This window comes from Crinia signifera, chromosome 6 (assembly GCF_055691185.1).
Source record: "Crinia signifera chromosome 6, ASM5569118v1, whole genome shotgun sequence".
Taxonomy (NCBI): domain Eukaryota; kingdom Metazoa; phylum Chordata; class Amphibia; order Anura; family Myobatrachidae; genus Crinia; species Crinia signifera.
In genome coordinates this window covers 276,108,287-276,124,062 of record NC_139222.1, presented here as the reverse complement: position 1 = coordinate 276,124,062, position 15,776 = coordinate 276,108,287, and the positions used below count along the sequence as shown (strand labels likewise).

Below are 15,776 nucleotides of genomic sequence, written 5' to 3'. Positions count from 1 at the left end.
GTCACTCGGGGACAGTCACAGAGTTGTCCTGAAGCCTCTCCTGTGATATCTCGGCTGTGTGCTTGGGGTCAGTGTCCTGCTGAAAGATGAACCGTTGCCCCAGTCTGAGGTCAGAGCGCTCTGGAGCAGGTTTTCATCCAGGATGTCTCTGTACATTGCTGCATTCATCTACCCTGACTAGTCTCCCAGTTCCTGCCGCTGATCCCCACAGCCTGATGCTGCCACCACCATGCGGTCACTGTAGGGAGGGTATTGGCCTGGTGTTGAGCGGTGCCTGGTTTCCTCTAAACAGGACACCTGGCATTCACCCCAAAGAGTTCAATCTTTGTCTTATCAGACCAGAGAATTTTGATTCTCATGGTCTGAGAGTCCTTCAAGTGATTTTGGCAAACTCCAGCCGGGCTGCCATGTGCTTGTTACTAAGGAGCGGCTTCCGACTGGCCACTCTACTATACAGGCCTGATGGTGGATTGCTGCAGAGACGGTTGTCTTTTTGGAAAGTTACCCTATCTCCACAGAGGAACGCTGTAACTCTGACAGCGTGATTACTGCAGACAATTCCTCTGACTTTGTGCTTGGTTTGTGCACTGACATGTGTGGGACCTAATAGAGAGAAGTGTGCGCCTTTCCAAATCACATCCAATCAACTGAATTTACCACAGGTGGACTCCAATTAAGCTGTAGGAACAATTTTGAGCTTCATGGATAAGGCTGTGAATACTTATGTACGTGCAATTTCTTAGTTTTTTTATTTTTAATAAATTAGCAAAAATCCTCCCCAAAAAATTCATGTTGACTTTATGGGGTATTGTGTGTAGAATTTTGAGGGAAAAAAATACTTAATTTCATTCTGAAATGAGGCTGTAACATAACAAAATGTGGAAAAAGTGAAGCGCTGTGGATACCTTACGGGTGCACTGTATACTCATTTTCCAGTGAGCATCAACCTGGGTTTCACAAAACTAAAATAAAAAAACCTGGGTCAGGCTAATTGGGAATCCCATCCATGTAGCTTGCAAGGTTGGACACTAGGTAGGTCCTGGCTAAAGGGGAAGTTTAAACAGGTAATGACCCTGGAAATGTTTACAGCTTAAGGAGAGCACAAAGCGAGGTTGAGAGGTTAGGGGAAGACTGAAGTCATGTGACGAAGGCTGAGATCTGCCCAGCAGCTGCCAGAGTGCTATGGTTGCCCCCAGCAAGATGTAGGGCAACTTTAGTTGAAGGGACATGGCCTAATGGTACTGAGGCAACACACAGGATTTCCCAGCACTTGGAGAGGATGTAAGCATAAGGAAAAACTATTTCATTGACTCACATAAATTCTTGATCCATTCAAAAATTTTATTTAGTTCCTTCGTTGGTAACATATTCTTCTTCTGCCCAACAGGTGTGTACCCATTGGCCATGGCTGGGATCCTCTCACCTGTTGACAAGCATAAAAAAAAAATATTAAGCAGCTTGCAATAGTTTATATCAAATTGTCTTTATGCAGCTCTAGTCCAGCGGATACTGGTTTTCCAAAGAAAATATCATGTTTAGTTTTGCCAACAAGTAAATAGTAACAGATGCAAGTTGTAAGAAATGTTACCATTCTCATTTAGTACTGACATTAGTATTTATTGCTATTTTTATCTTTTATTTATATGGCGCAACAAGGGTTCCTCAGAGCCTGAAGATACATAGATGAGCAAAAAACACGGAAAATAACGAATTACAGTACAAGGCAATTTAGAAAAAGTACATGGTAAATAAAGAAGAACAGTTGTGGTAGGGGACAGGACACCAACGCAATTATCAGGGTAAAAAAAACATAGAAAACGGTGCACCCACTGGCGGAACAAATCCAACTTACACAATTGATAAATTTGATATCACGAAGGTCAGAATATCAATCTGAAAAACTCAAAACAGAAAAAGAACCACAGAGCAATACTCTAAGTCACGTTGGAAATGGTTTATTTTCTGCAGGCCACTCACCTATAGGAGATTGAATTGCGCATGTAACAGGTCTTTAAAACAGCTTCATGGGTTGATCAATATAGTACCTATAAGGGCTTCATAAAAAACAGGATAGTGCAATACTGTGTGATAAAAAGCCTAAAATAATTTATTAATGCACTCACAATGACAAGGAAGATAAAAGCATTCGGGCTAAGTAAGCCCTACCTCAGAAGCATAGTCCTATGCTTAGCTTCTGAGGAAGGGCTTACTTAAGGTGGCCATACATCAGAAAGATATTGTACCCAATCATACAATCTCAATTGATTGTAAGATGGATTGTATGCAGATTGTGTGCACATCTTATGTACACAATCATACAATCCATCAGCAGATTGTATGACATATTGTATGATGGATTGTATGCAGATTGTGTGCACATCTTGTATACACAATCATGCTGCAGATGGATTGTATGACTGATTGTATGATGGATTGTATGCAGATTGTGTGTCCAAAAACCACCAAGGACTGCCGGGATTTCAAAGGAAATTGTACACAATCATGAGCGCAATCGATCTCAAGATCGATCTTTCTGATGTATGGCCAGCTTAAGCCCGAAAGCGCGCTCAAGCAAATTATCATCACCGAACGGACTGGATGGGATTGCTCACCTCCAGGTGTATTTGTGAACCCTTGCCCCTGTATGAGGAAAAACTGTGATCCGGGACCTTAATACCCTAAATACGGGTGATATGCTTTAATCTTCTTTGTCATTGTGAGTGCATTAATAAATTATTTTAGGCTTTTTATCACACAGTATTGCACTATCCTGTTTTTTATCAAGCCCTTATAGGTACTATTGATCAACCTATGAAGCTGTTTTAAAGACCTGTTACATGCGCAATTCAATCTCCTATAGGTGAGTGGCCTGCAGAAAATAAACCATTTCCAACGTGACTTACAGTATTGCTCTGTGGTTCTTTTTCAGATTGATATTCTGACCTTCATGATATCAAATTTATCAATTGTGTAAGTTGGATTTGTTTTGCCAGTGGGTGCACCGTTTTCTATGTTTTTTTTGTCTATGTTAAGCTGTCTGTGGTGGAAGCTTTTTTTGTGTTATCCTGGGTAGAAACTGTATTGCTCTGTGGATATCAGAGTTCCTAAATTTTGCAATTATCAGGGTGACAGATATATTTTAAGAAATATACATGATGAAAGAGGGCCCTGCTCGCAAGAGCTTACGTTATAAAGTGGAGGGGCAGACAGACAGGGGTGACACAGAAGGGGTAGAAGTGAGCATTAACCGCAGGATAGGGTGAGAGATGGTTAGATTTAAAGTGGGTCTTGAGCGTCTCTTTTGTAGGGAGGTGACGAGTCTGATAAGGAAAGGTAGAGAATTCCAGAGATATGGCAGGAAGTAACCAGGTGTCAGGAGAGGTTGCGTGCATTTGTGGAGCAAAGAGGGCAGGTGGAAGTGTGAAGAGAGATACAGTAAGGTCAGATATGTAGCTGGGAGAGGAATGGGTGATGGCTTTGCGAGCAAATGTGAGGAGCTTGAATTGTACTCTGAAGGGGAAGGGGAGTCAGTGTAAGACTTGTAAAAGAGGGGAGGTGCCGGTGGACATATTACATTTAGAGAGGAGGATGAGACGGGCAGCAGCATTGAGGATAGACTGGAGTGGAGAGAGGTCTTTTACAGGGAGGCCAGAAAGTAGGATGTTACAGTAGTCCAATCTGGATATGACTAGTGAGTGGATGAGGGCCTTTGTAGCATCCTGGGTGAGATAGGGTCTGATCCTGGAAATAATTTTGAGGTGGAAACAAGTCTGAGAGGTGTTGAATGTGTGGTTTAAAGGAGTCAATAATAATGCCAAAGTTTAAAGGAGAGGGGAGGTGGAGATGGGCAGAGGAGGGAGTTGAGACTGGGAGGGGCTTCATGAAGTATGACTTTAGCAAGGGAAAGGGCCGCACTGAAGGATGAAAGCATACAGTAGGTTTGAAATGGAGGAAGTGGGACAGAGCATGATTTCCTCCATTGTCTTTCAGTACACAAGCAATTTGCAGGTATCTGGTAACCTTATTTTCAATGTACCATTTACACTCTCAACTTTAGTAGTCAAATAAAAAGTACATGATTATGAATGGCTTACAACATTACATGTGCTCACGCATATATATATATATATATATATATATATATATATATATATATATATATATATATATATATATATATATATATATATATATATATATATATATATATATATATATATATATATATATATATATATATATATATATATATATATATAGAACAAGGAAAATAGAAGAGGGCGCTTCATGGTGCATTAAAAGAGTTTAATAGGATCCAACAATAAAAGCTTCTGATCCACAGTAAAAGCAATCGCTCGTACCACAATAATGAGCGCTGTGGGCTGGTTACCACAAGGCATATATCATAAACCACAAGGGCAATAACAGCTCACTGATCACCGGCAGGCAGGTGGAGGCTCCTGGACACTAGGCTTCTCATACGCTGGGTTGCGCTGGACGGATAGGAGGACCACGGAGACACCGACACGGCTTGGAGCGGCGAAACAGCAAGGACGGGCAGAGAGTCACAGGCCACGCCCTGACGCGTTTCGTCACTGGGACTTCGTCAGAGGGCGTGGCTACTGTGACGTCCGGCTCGGAATTTAAGCAAGACTCCTACCAATGAGATTGCTCTCATCACGGAGTGATGCAATGCTGGTTGTGGCCAGCCTGATTGATTTAGCGAAGCTAATTAAAAACATACATATAAAACAATATTTTTATACTGCACAAAATATCAATAAATTGGACATTCAGCGACCAACTGGATATACACAGATATTTAAAAACATTTTTTACAAAACAGCACAATCGCTGATCGAAAAAAATCGACACATGTCGATTAACATACAAACATAAAACGCAGACAAGGCTGCAAGCAATATTTCATAATAATACATAAAACATACTTAAAAAAAGCATAAATAATTCCATTATGAAGGTTAATAATAACCTAAGAAAAAAAAATAAGAGAAAAAAAGGAAAAAAAGAGAAAAAGAGTTAATACACCAGGATTGTTACAATTTATCTGATGAAAGGCGTAACTTCATAGCCCTCATTTAATCCTACTGGCACTAAAGTTCCCAGCTTCAGAATCCAATAGGTTTCCCTTTTGATGAGGTATTTATCAATGTCGCCTCCTCTATTACCCTGTTTAATTTGTTCTATACCTTTAAACGAAAGGCTAGAGGGATCACAATTATGGAATTCTTTAAAGTGCCTAGGTATACTATGATTCATTACCCCGTGCTTAATATTACGTACATGCTCAAGGATACGAACCTTAAGGCATCTTTTTGTCTTGCCGACATATCTAAAACCACATCCACATTTAAGCAAGTAGACAACATGAGTAGAATTACAATTGATGAATTCATTAATTCTAAACTGGCCCAATGTGTCATCAATTGTGGTACCTTTTTCCATAAGACAACAGATCTTACAACTATTACATGGGTAACTACCCTTTAGTGTAAGAAAGGTGTTAGACACAGGTTTCACTTTAGTATTAACAAGCTGACTTTTAGAAACAATATTCTTGATAGTAGTGGCCCTTCTATACACAATTTTAGGGACTCTAGAGATATGTTCTTTTAGAATTGGGTCCAGTTGTAAAACATTCCAATGCTTGTTAAAAATTCTTTTCAGTTCACGGTCTCTGCCATTAAATTGTGTTATAAACATAGCATCATTGGTTTTAAAGTCAGGGGGTTTATCATTCTTATACTGCAACAGGGTAGATCTGTCAGTATTAGAGGCTCGCTGTAATGCCCCTTCAATGATTCTAGGGGGATACCCCTTCTCTCTGAATCTATTAACATAGATTTGGGCTATTTTCCTTGTTCTAGATCCAATCTTGCCCTTGTGAACCCTGGGTATCCGTGTACACACGAGTTGAGGAGCAGCAGTCCCGATTTATGGACTTTGGTGAACTTTATATCCTTGCCATTCTTATACAAGGATTTATCAGCTGGTTGTGTCAGTATATCAGCGCACAAACTAACATTTTTTTCCATATATATATATATATATATATACATACACACACACACACACACACACACACACACACTAGGTGATTCATCGCGCCCTACGGCGCACACCATCGTAAGGGGCTGCGCCCCCTTAATTTGTGAACATTTGTATATGAGAAAGATGGTTAGAATTGTATGGAAGATGCCTGTATTGCAACTTGAGTTATAGGTGAAATGTGTTAAATAGAGAGCATATGATGTGGAAGGGGGTGTGTATTGTTTTGTTTAATTAAAAAGCGGTTACAGAGTAAGATGTACATTGATAGTGTGGATGGTACAGTGACATTTGTGGGTGTGGGGGGGGGGCTGTGTGTGCATGTTGTTTAGGTGTGTGTGTGTGTGCAATAGTATAGTAGGGTGTTTTTAAGTCAGCGGCTCCCCACTGGCGGAGGTCACGACACAGGAAAACAGGAGGCTGGGTAGCGATAGGGGTGTGTGGGCATAAGGGGGACTAAAGAGGAGGGTGGGAGATACTGTGCAGCTTCTGCCAGTGGGTGAGGGTCCAGTGTGGCAGTACTGGAGTACAGGATGGTGGCCCTGAGTCAGTGTCTCCTCCTACTGGGTGGGAGTTAGGGTGCATGAGAGCAGGAGGCTGGGCTATGAGGCATGATAGGGGCATGTGGGTAAAACAGCGTCAGCGACTCCCCAGTGGTGGAAGTTACGGTTCAGGAGAGCAGGAAGCTGGGTAGTGATAGGGGTGTGTGAGTATACGGGGAAGGGGCTTAGGGGTGCCGTGAATTGCGGGAGGGGCGTGGGGGGTGCCGTGAATCAAGGGAGGGAGGGGGCGCAAGTGTCGGCGAATCGCGGGAGAGGGCGGGGGTCCGCAAAGCGTGGGAGGGGGCGTGTATCGCGTGAGGGGGGGTGCGCGGGGGGTCCGTGAATTGCGGGAGTGGGGGGCACAGGGCGCGATGAATCACCTAGTTGGTTATATATTCTTGTAGAAGGATGGTAGGATGTTGCTGTCATTCAGAATGCATTTACATAAACAGTAATAGTAGCAGTAAAAGGTCTCACTTAAAACACCTACAGTAAAACAGAACAGGTGTTATATATTATACAAAGAATTGGTTGACGATGTGTAGGTTGACGTGCACATAGTTCATAGTTGTCACTGGAAAAAAATTGCTACAAGAAAAAATCAACACAGAAAGTTCAACACATGTAAATGTTGACATAAGTGTGGCACATCGGTGTCCATGTCGACACATGAGAAGGAATATGAAAACATTCAAAAAAAGAAAAATAAATCTTCAAAAATTCATGTCAACCTTTTTCATTGTCGACCATAGTCGTGCCAGTGTTTTGCATGTGCCATTTAATCCTGGGGTTGCCGTGAATCGCGCGCAGGGGTGGGGGGAGGAGGTGAGGGGTGTCCGCGAATCACTGGAGGAGGGATCGTGGGTGGATGCCGTGAATTGCGGGAGGGGGGGGGGTCGCGGGGGGTTGCAGTGAATCGTGGGAGGGTGGGTCGCGGGGGCGGGTTGCCGCAATGACAGGAGGGGGGGGGGGTCAGAGGGGGGGGAATCGCGGTAGGGGGGGTCATGGGGGGCACCGTGAACCGCGGGAGGGGGGGCCTGGCGTGAATCGTGGGAGGGGGGGGGGGCGCGGGGTGCGGCCGCGAATCGCGGGAGTCACCGGGGGTGCCGCGAATTGCGGGGGGTGTGCTGCAAATTGCGGGGGAGGGGGGGGTCGCGGGGGGTGCCGCGAATCGCCACAAGAAAAAAACACAGAAAGGTCAACACATGTAAATGTTGACATAAGTGTGGCACTTCATTGGTGAACATGTCGACACATGAGAATGAATATGAAAACATTGAAAAAGTGAAAAATAAATCTTGTCAACCTTTTTCATTGTCGACCATAGCCATGTCAGTGTTTTGCATGTGCCATTTAAATCGTGGGGATGCCGTGAATGGGGGGGGGGGGGGGAGGTGCATACCTCCCAACATGACCCTCTCCAGGAGGGACACATTGCTCTGTTTCTGGACTTTCTTCTTAATTTATGGATTACCATCACCTGTGCTTAAACACCTTTCTTATCAATTACCCTGTTTAAAACAGGTGATGACAATCATAAATTAAGATGGAAGTCCACAAACAGAGCATTCTGTCCCTCCCTCCTGGAGAGGGTCATGTTGGGAGGTATGGAGGTGTGGAGGTGTGGGGCGCTCACCTGGTGTGTCTGGCGAGTAGCTGTGTCTTTGCTTTGTAACATGTGGCGAGATTCTCTATTACAGAAATGCGGTAAAAACCCTGTTATCGGGGTTTTTACCGCATTTCTGTATTCTCTAATGTCCCTCCGCAGTGTCACCGCTGCGGAGGGAATCGCCAGCAAAAGCTGGCGGTTCCCTGCAGAAGCCTATGGGCTTCTTACCGCAGCGGTGTGTGAGGGATCCGTCACGGATCCCTCCCAGCATGCCCTGCGGCCGACGCGTCAGTCTGCGCTTGCGCAGACGGACTCCCGGGTCATAGACCCGGAAGTCCAGCAACGGCGCCGCAACGCAAGGGACAGCTCTTACCGCAAGAGCTGTCCCTTGCGTTAATGACCGCATATTTTAGAGAATATGCGGTCATTAGAAATGCGGTGGCCGGCGATACTGGGCTGCGGATTTTAGAGAATCCCGCCCATGTTACCGTCTCAGGTGGAGAACAAAGAAATGAATCAGAGTTCTCAAACAAGGTATGTGTGGTAAGTCCAGGGGATAAAGACAGCCCACGTTCCCTCCAGGTAAAGCTAGGTAAATGCCAGGTCCTCCACAAGTTGGTCCAAATAACTCCAAACGCGTTTTCGACTGCTCATGCAGTCTTTCTCAAGGAGATATCTTCTTGAGAAAGACTGCATGAGCAGTCGAAAACGCGGGTAACATGCCATTTGGTTTCTTTGTCCTCCATTTTATGCTATTTTATACAAATAAATGATTTTACACTATACCCCCCCATTATCTTTATTTTGGGTCACCACTGTTTGAGACGACCGTGTGACGAACCTTCACAGTCCCTTCAATTGGGTGTCCACCCGTGTGATCCTATTGAGCTCAGCCATTCGGAGAAGAGGAACCCTCTTATACTCTAAGGGGCGTACGGTATTTACAACTAAGCTTTCCCCATTTTTGGAGAAGAGGATCGTTCCCACATATATAGGAACGTAATAATTGGCGCCAGTGGAGGAGTTATCGATTACCTTTTTCTACGCGATGAGTAGATTACGATCAATGTTCTGGCCAGGTCTGATCTAGATACTGTAGATCTATCAATGGCAACCACACATTTATTTGCCTACAAAGTTGCTTTTTAAACATCATTATGAGCATACTGTGCCCTCCTTCTGCAGATCCTAAAACTTTCCCATCACTTATCTCACCAGCACTGATGCCATCGGAGGCCTCTGCCATCTCTTCCACGGTTGGTTGTCCACTTCCTTCATTTTGCTTTATGAGGATACTGCACTCTCCAGTTCTGTCCGCAGAATCTGAGGTTTCTGGGAGAAAAGAAATATTAGATACGTCCATTAGGTCCCTAGTCGCCCTCAAGTGGGCAGCACTTGGGATTCACCCTAGAGGACAGCAAGTAGCTAGGATAGGCAACAGATGCGGTGCAACTTCACATCCCAGAATTCCATGCTACAGTATTAGCATGCTCTTAATAGCAATTTGGGTCATGTAGTTCTACACCATCAGGAGCACACAGGTTGCCAACCCCTGAGCTGGAGATTGACTGATATTGTTATTGGCAATAACTGCTTTGGCCGGCAAGAGCATCTTCCAAAAATGGATAAACCCACAGGCTTTGATTTTTAGAAGTATTTTGGGTGAAATGTAATAGGATGAGAGATTCAGAAAGTGAGAGATTTGGCAAGAAACCTTCAGGTTTTTTTTTAAAGCGGCAATCATTTACACTGCAAAATCAAACTGGTCTTGCAGTGTAAAGGATTGCTGCTTTAAAAAAAAAAAACTGGAGATTTCTTACCAAATCTCTCATCCTATTAAATTCCCCCGTTGTGTGTTCTGTATGGAATGGGTGGAGTTTCTATAGTTCGTTCACCCCTTGCACCTCATTCTCAGCTTGATGACACCAACTGGTGTGGTCTTTGCAAAGCCCCATACACACTAAAGAATAGAGTAAAAGATAAGAGTCTGAGCAAAATATTTTACTAAATCTTATATTATAGTGTACAAAAAAGGAAGATGGAGCGCTATAACGAACTGGATCAATTAGGTATTACAATTGTAATGAATTTTATTTATACACATATACTTTATAAATATAATCATTTCAGTAAAAGAGCATTCTAGCAGCAAGTGTTTTATACAATAACAATTAATAAAATTAAGTCATTTAAAAAGTTGGTTAAATCAGATAAAAATTGGACCATAGAGGTTATATAGTTACTAGGTGATTCATCGCGCCCTACGGGCGCTCTTCACACCGTCGTAAGGGGCTGCGCCCCCTTCATTTGTGAACGTTTGTATATGAGAAATATGGTTAGAATTGTATGAAAGATGCCCTGTATTGCAACTTAGGTGTCCGCGAATCGCGGGAGGGGGGGGTCGCGGAGGGTGCCGCGAATTGCAGGAGGGGGGGTTGTGGGGGGGTGGATGCTGCGAATCGCGGGAGGGATTGCAGAGAATCGCGGGGTGGGTTGCCGCAAATCGCGGGAGGGGGGTTACGGGGGCGGGGGTTGCGGCGTATCACGGTAGGGGGGGTCGCGGGGGGTGTGCCGTGAATCACGGGAGGGGGGGTCACGGGGTGGGGTGCCGAGAATCGCGGGGGGGTGTGTGTGTGCCGTGAATCGCGGGAGTGGGGGTTGCGGGGGGGGGGTGGGGGGGGGGTGTGTGACGCGAATCGCCACAAGAAAAAATCAACACAGAAAGGTCAACACATGTAAATGTTGACATAAGTGTGGCACTTCATTGGTGTCCATGTCGACACATGAGAATGAATATGAAAACATTCAAAAAATGAAAAAAAAAACCTTCAAAAACTCATGTCAACCTTTTTCATTGTCGACCATAGCCATGTCAGTGTTTTCCATGTGCAATTTAATTCTGGAGCTGCCGCGAATCGCGGGGGGGGGGTGCCGCGAATTGCGGGGGTGGGTGCCGCAAATCGCGGGAGGGGGGTTACGGGGCGGGAGTTGCGGCGAATCATGGGAGGGGGGGGTCGCGGGGGTGTGCCGTGAATCACGGGAGGGGGGGTCACGGGGTGGGGTGCCGAGAATCGCGGGGGAGGTGTGTGTGTGTGTGTGTGCGCCGTGAATCGCGGGTGTGGGGGGGGGGGGGTAGGGGGGTGTGACGCAAATCGCCACAAGAAAAAATCAACACAGAAAGGTCAACACATGTAAATGTTGACATAAGTGTGGCACTTCATTGGTGTCCATGTCGACACATGAGAATGAATATGAAAACATTCAAAAAATGAAAAAAAAAACCTTCAAAAACTCATGTCAACCTTTTTCATTGTCGACCATAGCCATGTCAGTGTTTTCCATGTGCAATTTAATTCTGGAGCTGCCGCGAATCACGGGGGGTGCCACGAATTGCGGGAGGGGTCGCGGGGTTGGGTGCCGCGAATCGCGGTAGGGCGGGGTTCCGGTGAGGGGTTGCCGCGAATTGCGGGAGGTGGGGGTCACAGGGGGTGCCGCGAATCGCGGGAGGGGGGGTTGCGGGGGGGTGTGACGCGAATCGCCACAAGAAAAAATCAACACAGAAAGGTCAACACATGTAAATGTTGACATAAGTGTGCCACTTCATTGGTGTCCATGTTGACACATGACAATGAATATGAAAACATTCAAAAAATGAAATAAATCTTCAAAAACTCATGTCAACCTTTTTCATTGTCGACCATAGCCGTGCCAGTGTTTTGCATGTGCCATTTAATCCTGGGGCTGCCGCGAATCGCGGGGGGTGCCGCGAATCGCGGGAGAGCGGGGTTCATGGGGGTTCCGGTGGGGGGTTGCCGCGAATTGCGGGAGGGGGGGGGGTCGCGGGGGGTGCCGTGAATCGCGGGAGGGGGGGTTGCGGGGGGGGGGGGGGGGGTGTGACGCGAATCGCCACAAGAAAAAAAATCAACACAGAAAGGTCAACACATGTAAATGTTGACATAAGTGTGCCACTTCATTGGTGTCCATGTCGACACATGACAATGAATATGAAAAAATTTAAAAAAAAAAATCTTCAAAAACTCATGTCAGCCTTTTTCATTGTCGACCATAGCCATGTCAGTGTTTTGCATGTGCCATTTAATCCTGGGGCTGCTGCGAATTGCAGGGGGGGGGTGCCGTGAATCGCGGGAGGGGGGTCGCAGGGGGGGTGCCGCCAATCGTGCAAGGGGGGGTCGCGGGGGGGTTCTTTTTGCCACGAATCGCGGGAGGGAGGTCGCGGGGGGTGGGTGTTTTTTAGCGATCCGGGGGGGGGGGGGGGGGTCACGGGGGAGGGTTTGCCGCGATTCGCGGGAGGGGGGGGGTCGCGGGGTGGTGGTTATGCCGCGAATTGCGGGAGGGGTCGTGGGGGGGTTCTTTTTGCAGCGAATCGCGGGAGGGGGGGTCGCGGGGGTGTTTTTGCTGCGAATCGCGGTAGGGGGGGTCGCGGGGGAGCGGGTGTTTTTGCCGCGAATCGCGGTAGGGGGGGCGCTCACCTGGTGGCTGTGGAGTAGCAGTGCTGGGCAACATGGGAAGGCAGTGGGTGTCTGGCACTGTCTGTGGGCTCACTGGGCTGGTTCTCTGTCACATACCTCCCAACATGACCCTCTCCAGGAGGGACACAATGCTCTGTTTCTAGACTTCCCCTTAATGTATGATTGCCATCACCTGTTTTAAACAGGTTAATTTCTCAGAAAGGTGTTCAGCACAGATGAAGGCAATCACACATTAAGAGGAAAGTCCAGGAACAGAGCGTTATAGACACAGACACCCACTTTGAGTGACAGATGTAGCCAAATATATAGGAGATTGGTATGGAATTCCACTTGTTCTCAATGTGCCCAACAATTGGCAAATATTCGGTTCTCTGGTATGGATCCGTACTTGGTGGTATGTTGACTTGAGGGAGTCCATATACCCGACAGGATTTTGATAGTACTGCTGGAGGGTAAGTGCTGTCCTCAGTTCATAGAGGTATCCTCATGTTAGTGCGATTTTTGTAATCCCAAAATGAGCAGGTGGTGGTGTCCCAGTGATGGGAGTTAATTCCAGACCAATAAAACCAGGGTAGTATGCCAATCAAGCTCTTTCCTAGGAACCTCATAAAGGCCAATTTGTATTAAAAGAAATAGGCGCTTCCTGACATGTTTCGTTACCAAGTGATAACTTTTTTAAAGGTGTAGCACCCTCTGTGTAGTCTGGGGTTTTTATACCCTTGAATAGGAAATACACTTGACATCATTAAACAATTTACCTAATTGATCCATCAATTCAATCTTATAAAAAAAACTTTTTTAGAACTTTATAATTATTTTACATAAGGTACTTGTGTAGTTTCACGGCGCCATGCACGCTGTGGACTTGTGGCTCGTTACGCTAGCCACGCTATCTAATATCAACTCTATGCCAACATGGATAGTGGAGGTATGAACTATCCATGTTGGCATGGAGTTAAGTTACTTTATTTTAGATTTTGTGGCAAGCGTAAAACCCGGAAGTAGCACGGCGCCATGAAACTAAACAAGTACCTTACATAATTCTATGGTGGTATACTAAAGGAGGCAGACCTATAATATAACATACAGAATGGTTAAAGTTATATTACCACAATTAAACGGGTATGGGTAAAATCCGGAATCGGATAAGACACCGGAATGCCGGACTGGACATCAAACTCTGCATTCCGGAGCTTGTAGTATCCGGTCCGGGGGTGTCCTGTCCGGGGGTGCTCCATCTGATGAGGCTGCTCTCACACCTGTCACCTGGGAGAGGAGAGGGGGGAGAATACAGCCTCACCGCATGGTCCGGGGGTGTAATAAAAACTGGAACGGTCCAGACCACACGGGGAGGCTGTAATCTCCCCTTCCCCATGTCCCTGGTGTGAGCAATCACAGGCATCCCCCCCGGACAAGACACCCCCCGCATGGGACACCCCTCGGACCAGACACTATAAGCTCCGGAATGCAGAGTTTGATGTCTGGCCCGGCGTTCCGGTGTCTTATCCGGGTCCGGTTTTTACTTAGTCCCCAGTTAAACAGTAATGATTTTTAGTAGTGCTTCTTAGCGCCCCACTTCCGGTGCTTGGAACGCACACCGTGTACAAGACTTCCCCACTTCTGGGGAGCTATGCGCTCCATATACCGGAAGTCTTGGACTCCGCGTACTGTACGTTCCAAGCACCAGAAGTGGGGCGCTAAGAAAGCTGCACGCTATGCGTTCCATATACCAGAAGTCTTATGCCAGATATATGCCCCCACCCACAGTGCCACACATATGCCCGTCAGTGCCACACATATGCCCCCAGTGCCACACAAACAGTTGCAGTACAGTGAGCAACTCACTGTCAGGTCCTGTCCCCTGTCCGGTCCTCCTCTAGTCCCCCTGCCGCCGCTGCATGTTTCTGCGGAGGAGAACGCATCTCGCGTGCTGGGCTGCTGGCTCCTGAAAGGCTGCCAGCCGGCGAGCACTGATTGGCTGACAGCCGACTGGAGGGGAAGGAGGCGTGATCGATCACAGTGACATAGGGAAGGGGAGGCGTGCCATGCGCTCCCCTCCCCCGCAAGGCAATCAGCTGTGGCTATTTGTTATGGCGCTGCGGGTACCGGCAACATATCGTTTACCGGTACCGTACCGCCGTACTTGCACCTCTGATAGAGATAGATCTATTATGCGCGTGTAATTGAGAACACGGGACGGGGACCTGAGTAAACAGCATGTAGCCCAAGTAAACTTTTACAATGTCCGTGTAATGTCTCCCACGTTATATTCTGTACATGCACTAACATTATACATATATGATACACACAGGCAGCACTATGTATCCCCCCTACAGCCGCTCATACCCCGGTGCACTGACCTGTCACTGGCCGCATCTCCATTCTTCCTCCTCCTCCTCCTCCTCCGCCCCAGCACGGACTGTCCCTGCAGCGTGACTTCTAGCACTTTCTAATTGCGCGGTCCTCTAGCAAATAACAATGTTAGGATTGGCCGATCGCCCCTCCCCCCGCCCACAGGGTGTGTCTTGTGTCAGACTCAGCCAACCAGGTAAATGACCTCATACAGTCAGTGACAATGTGACTAGATGTGTTTGCTGAGTAGCTGGCAGAGCTCCTGCATTAAGTACCGCAGCCCAACACAGGACAGTTATCCTGTGTGACCGACGGGCCTGCTCTCTGCAGCGCCGAGTACTGTGCCTCTCCTATACAGTACTGTGCCTCTTCTATACAGTACTGTGACTCTTCTATACAGTACTGTGCCTCTCCTATACAATACTGTGTCTCCTATACAGTACTGTGCCTCTCCTATACAGTACTGTGCCTCTCCTATACAGTACTGTGCCTCTCCTATACAGTACTGTGCCTCTTCTATACAGTACTGTGCCTCTCCTATACAATACTGTGTCTCCTATACAGTACTGTGTCTCTCCTATACAGTACTGTGTCTCTCCTATACAGTACTGTGTGTCTGTGGGTGTCCGCATAGGGTGCTGCTCAGGGTGACACCTGACATGGCCACAGGTGACAGAGGGACAGGAAGCAGCTTCCTGTGTGATAATACAGATG

General features: G+C 46.5%; 1 protein-coding gene across 4 annotated transcripts in view; it reads right to left on the bottom strand.

Annotated features, from left to right (window-relative positions):
* LOC146009371 (uncharacterized) overlaps positions 1-15,170 on the bottom strand; it is a 38,668-nt gene extending 23,498 nt beyond the window's left edge. Inside the window, exons 1-3 of one of the 4 annotated variants that reach the window (XM_083149681.1) lie at positions 15,071-15,170; positions 9,436-9,552; positions 1,316-1,423 (exon numbers count right to left, since the gene is read on the bottom strand). In XM_083149681.1, coding sequence (XP_083005807.1) covers positions 1,316-1,423; positions 9,436-9,552; positions 15,071-15,092 — 247 coding nt within the window. In that variant the 5' untranslated portion in view covers positions 15,093-15,170. Of the gene's footprint in view, positions 1-1,315; positions 1,424-9,435; positions 9,553-13,098; positions 13,713-13,819; positions 14,147-14,555; positions 14,681-15,070 lie in introns of those variants that run through there. The other 3 variants (XM_083149682.1, XM_083149684.1, XM_083149683.1) reach the window with 3 other exon arrangements.
* Positions 15,171-15,776: the final 606 nt, after the last annotated feature.